The sequence below is a fragment of the Sebastes umbrosus genome, chromosome 7, assembly GCF_015220745.1.
Source record: "Sebastes umbrosus isolate fSebUmb1 chromosome 7, fSebUmb1.pri, whole genome shotgun sequence".
Classification (NCBI taxonomy): Eukaryota; Metazoa; Chordata; class Actinopteri; order Perciformes; family Sebastidae; genus Sebastes; species Sebastes umbrosus.
This window is the reverse complement of record NC_051275.1, coordinates 12,956,258-12,975,622: the sequence shown is the minus strand read 5'-3', so window position 1 is coordinate 12,975,622 and position 19,365 is coordinate 12,956,258. Positions and strand designations below refer to the sequence as shown.

At 39.4% G+C, this 19,365-nt stretch overlaps 1 protein-coding gene across 21 annotated transcripts in view; it reads left to right on the top strand.

Annotated features, from left to right (window-relative positions):
• ncam1b (neural cell adhesion molecule 1b) overlaps positions 1-19,365 on the top strand; it is a 92,592-nt gene that overhangs the window by 47,183 nt on the left and 26,044 nt on the right. For 8 of the 21 annotated variants that reach the window (XM_037775601.1, XM_037775598.1, XM_037775597.1 and 5 more), the window contains exons 8-11: positions 3,799-3,941; positions 5,604-5,627; positions 14,762-14,791; positions 18,992-19,142. In XM_037775601.1, the coding sequence (XP_037631529.1) occupies positions 3,799-3,941; positions 5,604-5,627; positions 14,762-14,791; positions 18,992-19,142 (348 nt within the window). The remainder of the gene's footprint in view (positions 1-3,798; positions 3,942-5,603; positions 5,628-14,761; positions 14,792-18,991; positions 19,143-19,365) is intronic. The other 13 variants (XM_037775606.1, XM_037775604.1, XM_037775599.1 and 10 more) reach the window with 3 other exon arrangements.

Sequence of the window (19,365 nt, the reverse complement as noted above, 5' to 3'; positions counted from 1 at the left end):
AGCCCCATTTAGAATGTTTATGTTGTCAAGTTTGAAAAGGTTTAATAGGCATAGACAGAAAAAATAGAAGTCATCAGGAGTACTGGTATTGTCCTTTGAGTCCTGTATTTTGCCTGTACTGTACTACTACCGTTCAAAGTATGTAGAATTAGCTGTTAGCAGTTGTTGTTTCCAATGTACCCATGGATGTCCAGACACCTATCACTGGATTACTTTGATACTGAATGATTATTCTCAGTTCTGACGTGTCTGTTTTTCTATGATTACTAATCAGATTTATGGATGTTTATTAGCAATAGATATCACAGATAATGATGTCCTCGGGAAGTCACACTGAATGATATCAACACGTGTTTCATGTCTGTGTGTTAAAATTTGACTAAGTTATGAGACTGAGAAGGAGTACGATTTTTTTAACTCAAATTCACCTCATGCAGTATCCTTGTGTCACGTCTCTCCCTCCGCGACTCTCCTTCAACTGTCCCGTTCCCCCCCCCCCCAGGGGAGGCTTTTGGCTTTGTCCTGCTGAATGTCCATGTCTATTACAGACCATATCCTGTAATGTCCTGATGGTTAAAATGCCGTCTGGAACGATAAATGACTGAGGAGCACCGTGAATGTTTAATTCCCCACCTCCCCCTGTAATGTTAATCCTCTCCGAATGGGGCTTTAAATGTTATTTATCAAGAGTTTTACCGCTCAAAACCCAGCTCCATCAGGATTGTGTGGGTGTGTTTTGATCAATTTGATTGACAGTGCTGGCAAACAGCCTCACAACTGTCATTTGATTTAGATTCAAATTAGTGCACGGAAGTACGTGTACCTCACCCACTTCAAACCAGTGGGAAAAGCGGAAAAAAAACAAAACGACATCTCTCATGTGGAATAAGTAGGGCTGCCTGACACCTTCTGGTTGATTGGTTGGTCGATATGCTCAGTCGCTGGTGTTCCTTTCATAAGGAGAAAAGCACCTCTTAATCCATTATTAAACCCTGACCCCTGCCGCGCGTCAATACTTGATAGGCTTTGAGTGTGAACATATCAGAATCTGCATATTTCAGTATGTTTAGTCTAATAAATATCTGCATGAAATATAACTGCAGGCACATCCCCTTCCGACAGTCATATAAATATGGGAATCTGCGCGCTGGTTGGCTTTGAGTCTGTTGGTATCATTTAAGTATGAAATAATTTCATATGCTGCAAATAGCTTTTTATGTTTATTTATAATCCGTTTAGGCTACCACGTAGAGTGCACTCAGAGCACTGTGGCCGATTATCTAGAGATAATGTGCAGACTTTTTTTCCCCCATCAACCAGTCGATTGTTTGAAGAATAGGTAGAATTTCAATCAACCAAGATTTTCTTGGGTTGACTACAGCTGTAGAAATACCCCAAATTGTTCCATCTTTGTGTTCATGTACGACCTCAAAGTAAGAATCTGATTGAGAAAGTACATTTTAAATAAGGCTACACTGAAATTAGTAAAGCAAACTGTTTGAGCTCTGAACTCAGAAAATATGCTATGCATCAATATCTTTGGAGAAAAGTGTGTTCGAGTGGCAGCGTGGTGCTTTAGACAGGATTTCTTTCTCTCCAGCATGGACAAGATACTGAAGTTTAAATTCAGTTTTAAGACAGCAGCAGAAGCTTTTTAGAGGCGTCAGACACCTGCAAAATACTTGAAGCAGCTCTGCTCACTTCACTTGCTGACACATCCAACTTTAAAGTGAGGAATCTCTGTCTGTCTGTCTGTCTGTATGTCCTTCGCATATCTCGAGAGCTCATCCGGTCCACATCATACTTGGCAGGTGTATTGCTGGAGACCCAGGGGAGAACTTTTTTAAAATTTGCTGCAATATGGACACGTGATATGTTCAATATTAATAAACTTTGAATAAACAATGCAAACGGCGCTCTGTGCAGTAGCGGGGGCTTCCGGGCTCTGCAGACTGTGACGAGCATGTCGTCCGCAGTGGGCACTTTTGCTGCTAGATCCTGGATAAAGCCTGCTAATGCTACATGAATGCTGGATAACGTTACAACCGAACTTCGAGTCCCTGGAGTCAACGAGCACGAGCTACAGGAAGAGCGACGCTATGCCATTGCAATTCAACTTGTGTACGTTTTTGCCGTACTAACTTATAATTTTACCGCCATCAAAATACCTCCTCATTAAATCAATGGTCTACTTTACAACCGGTTATGTCAAAGCAAGCGACTAATACGCCTATTTGGAAATGAATACCTCTGCAATAAGATTGCATTTCCCCGCTGTAAGACTTGATACTAATGTATAAGACTAATAACGTTACCACCAGCAAAATATCTCTGCCAATTAAATCCATGCTATACTTTATAACCGCGGTGGTTATGTCAAAGCAAGCGACTAATATGCCTTTTTTGGAATTTACCTCCGCTAAGGTTTATATTATAGCTTATTTTGTATATTGTATATTGTATATTCTTAAAATTTCAATTTTTCAATTTTTTTAATTCTATTTTATTCTAACGTTTTTATCTATTTTGTTATTATACTGTTTGACTTGCACCAACATAACCAAAGCAAATTCCTAGTGTAAATCTCTTACACCTGGCAATAAACACAATTCTGATTCTGATTCTGATTCTAAGTGTATTTCACCGATGTTTCTGACTGTGACTAGCAGCGACCTGGATGTGTGTGAACCAGAGTGTATTTCATCAATGTTTCTGACCGCGAGTAGCCGCAACTTGGGTGTGTGGTGCAATTATGTCTCTAATAAACTAATATTGCTCAGGACTTAAGGAAACGCAGTGTCGAGTGTAAAATTGTTTGGATAAGCGTTTCTTGAGAAAGCTGCAAGCAGTAATACCACAGGTCAAGCATCGGCCCAATCTGAACAGGCATGTTTTTAACGGGCACTGCACTGGTATAAAAGTAAAAAAATGCTGCCCACTCTTCATTTATTTGTTCCATTCCATGGTCTTCTCAGTTCACAATTGTTCCAGTGTTTTAACAATAAACACAGTATCAGAAAATGGGTCAACAAAGCTGATGCCATCAATTAAACAGAAAATGAAAATCAGCTCTAATACCAATGTAGCCAATTGCTTTGTGACAGCCCTAGCTGTGAATGCAAATCGTTGCTTGTTCAAATATGTTTTAATTTAGAAATAACACAGTGACAACACATCTGTCCCTTTGTTTATTTGATAATTATCGGTTGAGATAAAAGCATTTCAATACAAAGGTTCAATTGTTTTCTTATGCTAAATTATACAGTATTTACTATATTGAATAGGCTCACATTCAAAATGTACACGTGTTGCTTAATCCATGCATTCATCCTTCATGGAGCGTTGGGTAAAAATATGAAAGCGCAGAGCAATGCTCAACCTCCACGCTTCAGAAGTAGCACTTCAATTTGCTGCGCTCTGCTCGTGTCACAACTGCGGCACCCTGCTGTGCTTTCAGGTTAGCTCAGGTGTACCGTAACGCGACAGTTCTTTCAAATGTAAACAAAAATGACGACCGGCTTCCTTTGAGATAGACTAAATAAATTATTACATGAATTAAGTTTGGATCCAAACATGGTTATCACAACTTTGACGCTGCCAGGTCTGGAAAAGCTTAAATGCAGTTATTGCTGCCATAAAAATCCCCCGTCACCTGCCAAGCTACAGAGCCTCTTCCTGCCTTTGAACTCATCACACAGCCACAGTTGTTCTTTTACTTATTGTACTTGTGCTGCCAAACCACCTGGCTTGTCTTGTTATGCTAGCGCCATTGTGACGACTTTGTTTTTGTGTTTGCAGTCAAACCTAAGATCACATACATCGTAAATCAGAGCTCTTCAGAGATGGAGGAGCAGGTAACTCTGACTTGCGAGGCATCAGGAGATCCAACTCCCACCATAAGCTGGAGCTCCGGCGGGCACGTCTTCACTGAAGGAGAGCAGGTAAAATAACAAAAGGCAGTATGGATGACAGTGGAAGCTCAGTATCTAAATCTTATTAGGTACTCAGTTCTGGTCCTTGAGGGCTGACGTCCTGCAAGCAATTTTCCTCCTGGAGTTAATGAACCGCACCGGGTGTAAAGTAGACTGATATATCTGAGTCCCAGTTGCATACTATACATAAATTTAACCTAAGTTTTTAAGTAACTAGTACACACTGGGGAAATTAGATACTTAAACCACTTTGTGGATGTTAAAAAAAGAGATAAAATGACATTATGATCGTGGCGTATTGTCTCTGGTGACAGCATAGAAAGTAAATGATATAGAAATAAACATTATTTTACTTGCAATTTGTGTAATTAGTCATAATGGAAATTGGTAATATACATTTTTATTAACAAGTTGCAGTTGGCTCAGTTCATGTATGTACAAAATGACTGATGACACTTCCTTTTTTTTTTTTTTAATCATGCTTTTTATTGTTTCCTAATGAAATCGTACAACAACAACCCAAACCATAACAAGTAAAATAATATGTACATATGATGACAGATAGTATCTATAAATTGAAAAACAAAGTATTCAAAAACAAGGGAGGAGAAAAAATGGAAATAATAATAAATAAAATAACAATATTAATAATAATAATAATAATACAATAAAGATAAATAAATATGAAATATAGAATAATATATACATAATGAATTTGAAAAATAAGAATGATAATAAAGAAATATAACATATAAGTAATCTAAATATAAATTAACTAAAATAAATAAATTAATAAAATAAATTCTCACACCAGATTCCCAGCACCTATTACACTAACTCTCTCACAGTGTATTTAATAATGCATTAGCATGTGATGTGGGATTGGGACACACTGACTAGTAACCACTAAGTAGGAACACAAACCTGCAGGACGCCGGCGTCTCAAAGAGAGGAATTGAATACCTTTAAACCTAAATTCAAGAGGTGTATTGATCATGCACGGTTGGGGGGACTTGTGCAGTTTCCCCAACAAGATTACGTACTGCTGATTATTTCCCCTAAATTAGCAGCTCCTTCTAGATGGCCCAGAGGATTTCATGTAATTAGCTCAGCGATACTCAGGCAGTAATGTGGAGTACACTACTGAGTTCTCCCAAATGTCAAGAAAAATCTGCATCAGAAACCCAATTATAACGTTCCCAAAATAAGCATGCAATTTGAGGCAATAATTAAACTTTGCCTGCTTCTTATTGTACAGTATTTTTGCTAGAATGAGCACTTGAACGATCAAGTGTTTGTTCAGCATTTTCGATCACCGTTATCATTATTCTGATCATGCTCGGGATTGAAAAGTTTAATTTAGTAAATTTATCTCTGGATATTCTGCTACCATCTTTTAAATTTGTTTTGAGCTAGCTTTTTACCAACCATTACATCCTTGATGCCATGTCCTTCTTCAATATTCCATGTGCAAACCATCAAAAACAATGAATACCTGATTGGTATTCTCGTACATCTGTTGCCCACATGGCCTGCCTCTTCAAGGTCTTGGTGTCTTGCTACAGTTGAGAGGTAATGAGGTGGAAATGCTTCAGAGATATAAGATATATTGTAGTTCATGGAGGAATGCTGGAGCCAGTCCATTACATGCGCTACATTTTCTTCCTACAGGCACATCTAAACAGGATCTATCAGGTATGAAATCCGCGTGGCACAGAAATGTACTGGAGTAGTGTTGCAAAGATTTTACCAAAAAAAAAACATTGAAATCAAATAATCCCTTTTTTTATTGAAAACATCCCAGCTGTTTCTTGAAAACCCCAAGGAATGATCTCATCAGAGTTCATGAAATTGATTCGACTGCTGCATGCTTCCCCCAAATATAGCCTGAAAACTTGTCACACTGATCTTGTGATAGAAAGTGCGTGGAGCTTATCATCATGAGATCAGACGACAATTTGGTTAATAACATAATGAAAGAAAAAAAACGCCATTTCTGTGTCCCTGTTGCCTGATCATTTCAAACTTTACATCACAGCATGAAGTTGTCTTAATTCAAGCCCGGCTCAGTCTGTCTGTCATCTCCATAGTACTGTAGATTGTCTAACATTTTCTGTCAGTATCACTTTGAAAATTGAGGGTAAAAGTGCTCCACCTGAAATCGTTTGAGTATCAAACATGCCCTGCAGACCAAAATGAGAACGTTTGGAATGCACCGATCATACAGGTGGCCAGTGGAGAAGTGGATAACGCTGTGAGAAGAGGTTTAAATGGGCATTTTTCCAAGTGTGAAAACTGGTTACCGTCGTAATCGACATGATTTCAAACAGACTACAGCCACTGTGCCACCTGTCAAGCTGAGTGTTTGATATTCAAAAATAGGTTTTGAGTGAAGCATCACTTCGAGTGCAAAAACACGCTACCACCATATGACGCACGTCACGACAGGCCTATTTTTCTTCCTTAGTAAACCCACACAACCCACAGTGGCGAGGCACACTGGCACACATGGACGTAGTGCCCAGTAACACCTCTCTTTTTATTATCCAGTGTGGATGTCCCATGAAAGGCAGCATTTCTTTGCAGCACACCAGCCAGCTGCTCTACCTCGACTTCCTCATCTGTCAGTGACATATCGTCTTCTTTTGTGGTCTTGAAGCTGTCGTAATGGTTGAGGAGATGGCTTCTTGAGTAACTCTCAGAGCTCTGCTTCCCACCATTATATGTCATAAAAGGCATCATCCGGCAAGCCTGTACTGTAGGTGTGAAGATTGACACTGTGGATGCTGAGGAAAATAAATAACACGCAGGGGCTTTTTGTTATTAACAAAGAACCAGGCAACTACACATTACCCACCCATTTTCTGCACCGTGTAGCCCTGTTGACGTGCAGCACCATGACATGTCACGTGACGCATGTCATGTGACGCACAGCTCTGCTGTGGTGGTGGCAGTGTGTTTTGCACTTTAGTCTGCAATATGTTTGGTGATCTCTTTACAGCTGTCATCAAAGAAATGATTAGCAGCCTTATACTGTAGATTATAGAAAGAGTTGATTTCCTTTATAGTTCTGATTATCAGAAAGGGAAATGATTTCCATGGTGGGTCTCTAATGAATGCATGAGGGAACGGCTGCTAATTATTTAATTGTCTTGTTCTGTTTGTTCATCTGATGTCCGTCTGTCATGCTATCTGTAATCATCACAACAGCTGTATTTCATCTAGGATGGTGTGGCTATTGAAACAACATTCGTTTGGGGTGGACACGTTGAATTGAAAACTATGCAGCTGTTAAATTTTTGAGCTAACTTCAAAGCTTGCTAAAGGGATGGTTCAGGTATTTTGAAGTGGGGTTGTATGATACTTATCCATAGTTGATGTATTACCTACAGTTAATGGCAGTCTGAACCGCACGGAAGCAAAGCAATGTACTGCTGTGGACGGGGCCGGCAGCAAAACGCATTTTAGTTCAGTTTAAGTGTACGCTATATTTAGAATATTAGGCTGTACAGTCTGTTTCCATAGGAAACTGAGGCTTTTATCTATGCTCTTGCCAAAGCCACAAGACTGGTGGCTTTGGCAAGAGCATAGATGGATACAACGACTTCAGTTCCCCGTCAGAAGGAGGGGTAAAGCAGTGAAATTATTCTGAATATAGCGTACACTTAAACTGATATTGATCTTTTTTAGGTGGGTCTTTCTTTTAGGTGGCTAAAATATGTTTTGATACCGGCCCTGTCCACAGCAGTACATTGCTTTTCTTCCCTGCGGTAACTCCTGTCTGGTTCTCCAAACTGGTGCCCTACTCTACTGTAGGTAATAAACTGACTATGGAAGTACCTCATACACCCACACTTAAAAACACCCAAACTATCCCTTTAAGTGCAGGATTTTCTCATTAATATATTGATGAATGATCTTGGTATTGGTCAGAAAACTAGTACGGAACTGTACTGTGCAGTTTTAGATGTGTGGTGGTGATAAACATGCAGAATTAATTTGCAGTTAATTTCAATGTGTTTTCAGTTCCTTGGCTCCCTAGTTGGTCAGCCGCTTTCATTTTTTGTTTGAATAGTACTGTGCATGTAGGACATGGACTTTGTTATGCAGAATAAAAATATTAAGTTTTATTCGCAAACAGTACTTTATCACGCACATCAGTGATGTGGTGCTCATTTGTTAGACAGGAAATTCAGTGGCATAAAATAACCGGATTATCGGAGTTATGTGAAAATCCCCCCTAGTGTGATAGTCAAAGTTTTACAAAAATTCAACTTTTCCTTGTAGTTACTGGATACTGGTCGATTAAGGAACAGACATTATACGTGTAAAAACTGATACGTTAAGTTTATCTGCCCTGACTGCATAGGAGACTGTGGACTGTTACAATTAGGTAAATAAGCAACTTCATCATATTTGCTGTACGGTAAGATGATGAGTAGCAGTTTAATCACAACAACAGTACAGTAAATTGAGTAATCTGCTTTATGCAGTGGTACATTTAACATTTGTGAGCAGCTATAACTTCTTTTCATCGTTCAATACTCAGGATACCAACTTTGAAAAAAAGCCTCAGAAGCTAAACATCAGAACGCATTTGTACATGTTTATGTTTTGGCCTGCTTCCTTCTTTAAAGCTAGAATAAAGCCTTGAACAACCGTTAAAAAACATCTATATATGGTTTATTAAAGGTGCCCTGTGGAGTATTCTTGTAAGCAAACAACATTTCTGTTTACATTCATTGGTGTTACTCACCAAAACATAGTGTGAATCCTTGAGGTCGAACAAACCTGTGTTGTTTACATACATGTTTACTTGCTAGCAGTCTTCTTCTTCTTCCCTGCATTTGTTGCAGCGTTTCCGGAGCGTGTATGGCTTCACCTGCACATGCACAAGAACGACAAAATGTGTACCCATATGTAAAAGTTTTGTTCCATAGCAGGGCTCCAGACTAACTTTTTACATTGGTTGCACTGGTGCACCTAACGTTTTCATTTAGGTGCACAAGCACATCATTTAGGTGCACCCAAAACTTTTCATTGTGCCTTTTGGTGCGACAGTAATACATTTTAAGCATTTTGACAGTTCCCATAGGCCTATACTAGGTATGTCACAATACCAGAAATGTAGTAGTCGACACCAGCGAAATTCCATGATTCTCGATACCACAGTTAAAAAACATAATTAAAACAACAAATCCCATTGACTTCAACATACACTCCTTTATTACTGTTTGCATACTGTTTTTGTTAGGAAGTTAAACAGTTCACAATCCCTCTGTCAAAATATATTCTTCAAACAACTGGATTTATTCATGTTTCTCTCCAAAAACGACATTTTACAAGATTACATTTGAACACATCGTGACTTTTCATAATACTAATTTTTACCAAATAGAGCGTGTTGCTTACCAGCTGCTAACAGCTGACATTAACTAACTCTCATCCTGCCGATTTCAACACGGATTTGTTGTTTGCAATGTAGCATTATCCGTGAAAAAAAATAGGGTGCATCCCCTGGACACGTCGATAATGAGTTTACTGCATCCCAAACACATTTTCTATTGTCTCCAGGACGACACGACGCCGTTAGTCTAGAGCCCCAATGGTAGGCCTACCTGTGATACTTTAGAAAAATGAATTTTTGCATCGACTCGGTACTGAAGAATCGATTCTCGTGACATCCATAGTTCTAGTAGTGGTCAAAAACTCTGCAGGGTACCTTTTAAGCTAACATTTATACCTTCTATAACTTTTTCAACCCGGCAATTACTTTATAGTGGACTCTTTCAGTAGAGCTACATGTAAAAGTAAAAAGAATAGAGAGCCGAGGGTTACGGTTTTAATCATGTTATATTCACCTTTCATGTGACAACTCTTCTTAAAATGCAGCAGATGGAGGAGACAGTCTCTGTAGCTCAGGATATTGAATTCATGTATAATGTTTGAGCAAAACGATCAGGATTAGAGAATACAACATACTGTATTTCATCATGTGAGGAACCCAGACAGTCTATGTTACATGTGATATTCTGTGACAGATTCATTGTCAGTTTGAAATCTTGTCTGGCTTCATTTGACTCTGTTTCCTTTTTACTGTGATTTTGGGATTTAAAGGTTAACACAGGGAGAAACGAATTCATTCTGAAAAGCCCTCCCACACAAAATGTTCAGTGTCGGCAGACAAAAGCATTGTGCTATAACGCTGAGTAAAAGGGGCGCACAATGTGCATGGATTTAGGGAGATTACTGTATCGTACAATAGAGAAGCAGTGGTACTGTACATTAAAAGAGACAGGATAAAAGGAGCGAATTCAAAAAGTGTTGTACACTCGTGGGCGCATGTTTGCGTGGACTTGTGTTTCAAATTCAAATTGGCACTTATCTGGGGACGGTTTTGTTTTTGTTTATACAGCTATTAAAGTTAAGTGTTTATATATTTATTTTAAAACTTTAATCTACTTTCACGTGCGGTGTTCGGTTCTTTCAGTCCTTTGAATGCATTTGCTGCGAGTCGCTCTAGATAAGTGTGTGTCTGTTTAATAACTGAAAAATGTAAATGAAGTATTTATCCATGCTTTGTACATTATCTACATAATGAATGTTTGGCTTATTTGAATACATATTAAACATTCCGCTTGATGCGCGGAGTTTTCAAGCTGCAATTATCTGGGAATATTTTGAACTGTGACTACACAGAAGGAAGTTGTAGTGAAAAAGGACTAATTATAAAACTTAAAAGCACATTAAAGTTTGTTAGTTGATTGGGTGATGGCAGTCTGTGATCATTGTGGTTTCTTAAAAGGGGGCCTATTGTGCTTTTTTGCTTTTTCCCTTTCCTTTAGTGTGTTATATATAGTACGTTTGTGTGCATGTAAAAGATCGGCAAAATTACAAAATCCAAAGTCCACGCCAAAGGGTGTTACTCTCCCCCACAGAAACACTGCTTCCGAACTGCCTGGAATGCCTTGCTTGAAGTCCCATATTTTCTTCCGCGACGTGGTGATGTCACCAAGTAACACATTTGTATAATGGCAAGTTAGGCACGCCGTCAAACACAGCTAGTTCGAGCGATGCTGGAGCGGAGTCCAAAGAGTTTGGTTCCGTTGACCAATCACAACACAGTGGGCCAGCTGACCAATCGCAGCAGACTGGGCTTTTCGGGAGGGCGGGGCAGGAGCTCAAACAGAGGCTGCAGCACAGCCGGTGTGAGAAAAGAAAAGTGTTTCTTGAACATTAAAGCATGTAAACATGTTTTAGTAGAAACCCAAAATACAGGTTTCAGGACACAAATCTGCTTTAAAGGCCTGTTCTGTCTAACATCCAGATTGCCAATTAGAAATTAAAGACCTGAGAAAAGAAACGCATGATTATTTTATAAGTAATGAGATGCTTAAAGACAATGTGTAATTAATGTGGTGTGGCAGCGGTTTAGGCCGAGCATCTGAAACAGAGGAATGCTTTGAGTGTTGTGTGCCAATGCAGAGAGGGCATTGTTTTCTCCAAACACAAAAGGCTACTCATTTATACAACAGCACGCCTGTTAGCTCAGTAGTGATGTAAGGGTCTCTTCACTAAAACGCTAGTCAGTTTCTCATCTGTGATGTGCTGGCAGAGGCTCTGAGGCTCAGCAGTAAATGACACAGAGAGATGACAATATGCATAGTCATCAGTTTCAGTCAGGCGTCACCCGGTGAATGAAACACCACCGGGGTTCTGTACATTTATGTGTTTTAGTGTTATTTGTGTTAGTATGTCTCCTCTTTCGCTGCATTGGCCCCTTCACGCTGGCATTACAATTCCTGTCAGAACAAAGAGCGTGGATAATTCTGCATGGAAGGGAATAACAATGAGCTGGAAAAATGATAAGTCCCAAGGGAGCCGTCAGCGTATTGTTCTGAGCGTTTTTCTCGGAGGAGTGATTTTGTTTCGGTGTCTTCCGTTTTCGCACGCTGCTGTTCGTTGTCCTTTTGTCTTAAACAAACACCTGTCACAGATATGACGGCGATACTTGTCAGCTCACTTACTGCCGGAGCGTCGCTGCGGATGAGGCGGTGATGTTCCAGACTATTAGGTTGCCTGTTTATAATTGGACTACCGCTCTTTCTAGGCACCGTGGTGATATGCAGCCAACTGCTGTTTTTAATGATGCACGGTGCACAGTGTGTTTTACTGTTGACAGTAGAGGACTTACAGTGAAATTACACTCGCACAGTGAGCTTTGCATCCGATTTGTCCAATGGGTATTTTATCGTCTCCCGTTTACCTCCCTCATTGAGCTTATTTTCATAGTGATATAAAGTACTTGAATTCAAACACACCATATGTTCTTTGTGTTATTGTGTTATTATATAATCAAAGCCACCAGCATTGATTGATTTTTGGAAGTAATTGATGGTTTGATTCACCGTTTTGCCCTCCAATTATTCCAGCAGATTGCTTTTGTTTACTTGACATTTTCCAAATGTCCTGTAATGCACCTGATGAAATAGCTGTTTTATCATTTTTGCTTGTTACGCTTCAACACGTCTTCGCTATGTGGGCCATCACATCCCATTGTCATGCTTAACATTCTCTCTTCAGCGTCATGAAATCCATGGAGCATGCTTTCCGAAAAGCTTTTCGTCTTGTGGGCTTGTTGGGCTTTTCGGTGTCATCATGATTTAACTCGACATGGCATGTTGACTAGAATAGTTGTAAGTATTTGTTTGTTTATCCAGAGGTTTGATTTGATCTGTAATGATGTGAAGTCATTCTGTATTCAGCAGAGTGGGAGATGTGACCAACACGATGATGATTATCACTTATTTATCTTGATATATGGGATTTTATTACCTTATAAATTGAGTCAAATGTGCTTTAATGTTCTGCTAGTAATATACTATACTACTATTTACTGTAATGTTCTAAAAATATGCAATATGTTATTCATTTTCAATTATTTGAAATGTAACTTCATAGGGGTGTAACAATACGTTTTTACAACAATACAATACATAACACTTTCCATGGTTCCGATACGATTCAAGGACGATATTTGGCTAATCTAAAGCGATACACTATGATTCAATGACTTGAAATCAATACAGTAACTACTTTTCATTTGCCAAAAAATCAATCAGTGTGACTGTGAAATAAATAGCTGGATACTGAGGATTCCTCAAAGTTTTTTTTATTTTAAGGGAAACAGGGCTAAATTAATTATGGATATAAACAGATAAACACAAATTCATACACCTTTTATTTGAAAATAATAAAAAAAGTGCAACTTCAGGATCCGCTGCTTCAGTTCTCAAGATACAAGGCAGTGCAATATTTAACAAAGAAATTAAATAAACCAACTTCTATTCAAGTTAAATGAACAGTGGTTTAACCTACTGCTTCTGTTCTCACTTTCAATATAAACCGCAGAGCAATTATATTGTCGTCTCAGTAGTTGCATGGAAACATTGGTCGTGTTGCCGTTGTATTTCATCTGGCCTTAACATATTCTGCAAACAGCTAGTGATTTATCAAGGAAATCTCCCTTTTTGCAAAAGTCAAAATGTTTCCACACGCTGGACCTCAAACACGGCTTGAAAATCTCTCGTTCGTCTAGCTCTTCCCGCCATCAGCCTGCTTTGTTTTGTTGTTGTCTTTGAGATTGGCGCTGCTGAGTAACGTTTAATATTTCTTTACTATTAAAAGTGCTAAAACATAAATCCATGTAACGTTCATCGTGTTTAAATACAAGGTGCAAATTATTAGTATTGATACAATATATTATTTACCTTGCAAATCGATTTTAGATCGATTTACATCCCCCGTGAAGGACAACTTGCCGATTACCTATCAATGTTGTTGGATCGTAGGAATATAAATCAATGCAGTAGATGAATCGTTACACCCCTATAACTTCATCAATTATACATGAGATCTGAACTGCGATGCTTCAATATGAGAATTTGATCACTACATGATGGTATGGAGCAGCATTTCATGATACCATTTCACATATAAAGAAGAATGAAACATAAATTATTCAAAGCACATTTTTGTCTATTTTAGCCTTGGAATACAATCAAGCAAAACAACATTTAATTTGTTAACATTCAGCGCAGAGCATCTGACATAGGCCACCTGTAGGCATAGATTTATTTCCAGGTGTCACACGGGGTGTAGGAAGAGCTGCAACAAAATTGCTTCTTTTAAACCCCTCATTGCTTTTTGAGAAGCACAGCAAGACTTGATGACTACTAACTGTTGTTTCTTGATGTAGGGCGGGCTTTTTATGTGCACGAATAGACAACAGTGCTAGAGCAAATTCACTTTTATTGGCCTTTATATTCTCATTATCGCTTTAAGCCTCAGAAATGGATTGGGAGTCGATAATTGCGGTGCTACTTTTACCAAAGAGGCTGACATATCTCTGTTGTTGCAGCGTAATTGATTCACCTCTTCCTGATAAACCAATAACCTTCTTATCTGTAAGCATTCCCCTTATCATGATGCCAGTAGACACACTTCTTTGGGGGTTGGAAGCAATATTGTTCCAGCGTGCAGTAGAGAAAATAACACGCCGTAAAAATACCCCAAAAATACACCTGTAAAAAAAGAAACTCCCCGTTGTCACATAATAGGCTTCTCCCGGTAGGGAAATCCAAAGCATACCTCTTGTTGTATCTGCAGACTTTTCATGCATTCAGCTCAGGGACTGAGGATGTACGGAAACTAAACTGGACACTTAATACCTGCATGCAATGTGCAGCGTCCCAGCTTTGCCTGGATGAGGATTACTTTCTAAGAATTGCTTTGCCTTTTGTTTGTTGTTGTGTCTCTGTCCTCTACAGGCATCATGGAATCGGCCTGAGCAACACAAGGTATTCTAAATGCATGACTTTTTTTTTTTCCTACACCCATCCATCTTTCATGTCAGGGGAGTCTAATGCAATTCTGGATGGACGCAGATCAAAATTCCTGATCAAATAAGGGTCAGGGAAGAGTAAGAACCCTGAGAAAGATGCCAAACAGGCCTGTCTGTGTGTATCTCTCACATGTTTGGTTTTCCATATAAAATTAACATGCAGTAGTCTACTTCAGCCTGCATGTTTTTTTCTCTTTCAGACCTTTAACCTACCTGCGAGAACATAAGTCGATACAAGATCTCTCTGTCATCCTGCCCACGTCTCCACATCTCGCTCGATCCGATGCCAATTCTTGATTATCACTTCAAAATGTATTTTTGACATCAGAAAAATAGTTTTTTTATAGCTCTAATTCGTTGGACCAAAGATGAATGAATATGTATGTGATAGAAAATGAAAGATGTCTTTGTGCAGAGCCAGGGACTGTTCCTGAAAGAAAGTGAAAATTGGCAAAAGAAAAGAGCTGCCTACTTTCCCTCCAACTTACTTCACTATCGAATATGTGTTTTACATATGTGAGAAAATTGGTGAGAAATACCACTTTGTTGTTTCCAATATTAGCGCTGAGTGCGTAGTCCGTACTAGAGGACGGCACAGATTCATCTTCAAATGAACAGAGTCGAGCTCTCACGAAGCGCGTCGTCGACGATCAGCCCATCACCGTTTCAGGTGTGGGATCAAATACTAGGCTTGCCATTGCTATTTATACTTTTGTACCACTTGACAGGAAATGAATACATATTTTTAGACCATTTGCTTCCTCAAATAGCGTTGCTATTTTATTTTCAAATTGCAGGAAGCTCTGCACATCAAGCAAATTGGTCTTTTCCTTTTACTCCTAAAATAGTTTTCCGAATTCTTTTTTTTACATTCGCCGTTTCCAACACTCACTGAATATTGACATTTTGACACACTCATTAATAACACCCATGATTAGAAAACGTTTAAAGCGAAAAGCCCTATCACACTCTACTGCAGGAGGTGAGCAGGAACCTTTTTTCATCAAGCACATGCTGACAGTAATGACTAGGTTTGTGTGATTTCCACATGGTTGCGCTAACATTTTTTGCGCATCAGCAGTAACACACTGTCAAAGTAGTAACACTTTTACCTAGAAGGGAATGCATTATTATGAACCTTTTTATAAGTGTTCAGCTGTACAAAACTAAGCCCAAACTGTGTTTTTTAAATAGCTTCCCAGTTTTCCAGAAAGGATAAAGATAATCCAAAGCAAGTGCCACTTTTCCCAAAAATAAGAACACACACGGCTTAAAAACGGAGTTATGCCACGCTCCTTTATTTTACTAAGCGTATTTTAGTAAACTGTTGTCTCTCAAATTATATCTCAGCAGCACATTTGTGATTTCAGGCTGTGAGTGCATTTTACGTTAATGTATCAGGCAATAATATTTCTCACTTTCTGACATAATGATATGGGGTTAAGTCCACCTGCACTCTGCAAGATATCCCATTATGAACCGCACAGGGGTGGAGTATGAGCATGGTGCAGCATGAGCATGCTGAGCATGTTTGTTTCAAGTGCGTAGGCAGGCAGAGTGTTCACAAGCCACGGAAGTGAAGGTACATACAGGGGGAAGGTGAATTTGTATGCAAGACCAGTTAAGATTGGGTGAGACATGAGTTTAACATGTCCGCGGTGTATTCTCAATTTTATGCTCTGATGTTCCAGAAGTGTCTCTCTCGCTCTCCTCTGCTGCTAAAGCTGCAGAAGCTGTTGGAGAGCTCTGCTGTCAGTTTGGTCTGATTTGTTAGAGGAGCTTCTGTCTGAAAGTCTTTATTTTCTTCCCTCCCATCTGTTTTATAGCAAGTTTTCACATAGACATGTAAAGTGTTTTTTTGTATCTCTTTCTTAAAGTCAACAAATAATGGATGCTTAATAAGGACGTTTTCTATAGACAACCACTCTGGCGCATCGTGCATTCATCCTGAAAATCCATTGTTATGAAACATTAATGAATCACAGCATTAAATTGCAGTGAAGACATCATTTCTCTCTGGTAGATGATATTCATTATGGGCTTCATATGGGGGGAATGAGAGGCTGTAGAGATGATGTCCATATGTTGTTCTGGCTGTTGTGACATTTTGATGCCGCGTTCTCCAAAAGAAGTTGCTGCACACAATTAAAAAGGACTCAATGTTGAAGTGACTAACTAGGACTTTGTGGTGGTACATAGCGTGGCATGTTGCACAGATGCAGGAGTCAGAAGCAGTGCCACAGGGGTCGAGGGAGAACGCTTTCTGCACAGGGGTCAGAATAAAAGGGTAGTGTGTTATGTAAGCGTCTCCCTGGTCCTGCTACCCGCTATGCATAATGAATGCCCCAGACATGCTTTGTCTATTGAATTTGAATACAAACTAACGAGGGTTTTCTCTTACATGGCTGCCCCAGTCTGGGCCCTAATTCAATATGTGTAAAAGCATCCGTGCCATTGTTTTGCCTGCAGCTTGGATCGAAGCCACGAGAGCGACCAATAGAGAGGCTTACATATTCAGTCCTGCAGCACCTTGTAAGAGGAACAATTCACAAAAAAACCCAAAGCTTACTGTATAAAAACACTTGCATGTCCAAAAATCCATGAAATGAAATTGAGACATATTGAGTTTGAGATCTACCGTGTTCAGAGGAAAAACATCCAGAAGATGGTAAATATTTGCTGTATGATAGAGTGCTGCAGGAACGAGTCCTAAAGCATTGTAGCACTTCTGGTTCCCTCATCTCAAAGTCAATGCTTTTTTTGATTGGTTTTTAGTTCTGCTAGTTAGTCTGTGGTTAACACTATCTTAAGAGATTTTAACGCTTTGTTCTACGATATAAAATACATCCATAAATATCCCACTTCTGAATTTTTAAGCCTTTTCGTGTCTTAAAAAAGGCGTTTGCTATCAAGTGGCTAAATGAGATTGCAAAACGCCATCGCCGCCTTTATGCAATGTAGTTCATTTATAGCTTAAAGTTGGCTTATTGCTTCTGATGATTGCATTCACACTTCAAAAATCATAAAAGTGGTTTTCATGTGTGAAGATTATCTTGCTGAACAAAACGTGTAAGTATCATAAACGTTTGTTTGCCACAGAGCTGATTTTCTGCAATAATCCAAAACCCAATGGAAAAATCCCATTTTTTTCTTTTTGTTGAGGGAACCACAGAGATGCTAACTTAATGGTTGGACTACAAAAAATCCCTGCAGCACTCTATTAGCAGCAGTAATAAACCGTTAAGTTGAGGCTCACCCAAATCATTAGTGATACAAAATTAAGGTTTACAATCTGCATAATACACGTTTTAATTGGTAACATACCGCTTGGGAAAATGTTTCTCCAAGAAGAAGAAATTCTCTAGAAGGAAAAAAACGTTGTCTGTCTGAAACTGCACACCCATCGTTTAGTGTCACGTGACAACGGCAACCACAACAACACAAGAGTTGTTGAACCTGAAGGTCAGGAAGCCACTTATGGTCGGATGTTGTAACTCCGCATATCAAGTTAATGAAACCAGGTATCGTTAGAGCAGGAAGGTCATTTACTCGTCTCATTAGCCAGCTGTCTGTTGCTATTCCCCCTGGTTTCAAATGCTATGTGACTTGGCTCGTGCCTTTCATCACTGAAACTGGGGCATATGCTGGATGTGGGCTTCAGAGAATATTGCAACATACACCAAAAAAACACCACAAGTCATTGACTCAAAATGCTAGTTTACTTAAAAAACAGAAACTGATTGTGTTGAGTGACACTAAGCCCCAAGTGTCTCAACATAAAAGTGCGAGCGTGGCATGTAAGGTAATGCTCTGCTGTCTGGCGTCATGCATCAGCATATTTCACAAGTTGGTAAGCCCTCCGCGTGAAAAGCTTCTAGATGGTTTCTAGTGCCTTCTGTCATCTATTATTGATAAGCTCCCCCTGTTCTGTCAACTGTGTCCTTATGTTTCCACGTCTTTACAGAGCAGACTGTGCCTTTTTCATTAGCGTAATGTCTCTTCTGCCCATTAAAGGCAGGAAGCTTTCTTTTTTTCAGGTCACCCATCTTTTTGCAGAAATGTGCTATGTAAATGTGCAATATGGAAAATGGAAAATAACTGATGCAAATGTTGTTTTTTTCCCCTAAACCGAGCTATTTTCTGCTCCCATTTATAGAGTCTGGATGGAACTGTAGTGGTGAGGAGTGATGCTCGTGTGTCCTCCCTCACTCTGAAGTATGTCAAGTATACAGACGCGGGTCAGTACCTCTGCACAGCACGCAGTGCCATCGGAGAGGATGATCAGCCGGCATATCTGGAGGTCCGCTGTAAGTGTTTCCTTCTCTCTTAATATAAGTGTTTCGACCTACAAAATGAGCACACTGTAGTAAAAGTGACTTTGCTAGTCATCCACCCTCAATAAGCATTTCCGCATCATACAGAGCTCTTGAATTCAATTTTATTTAAACAGCACATTTTCCAGGTGCTGTTAAAGGGACGGTGTTTAGGATTTGGCCACTTCTAGAGGTGTGGTTGATTGCAACCAACTGA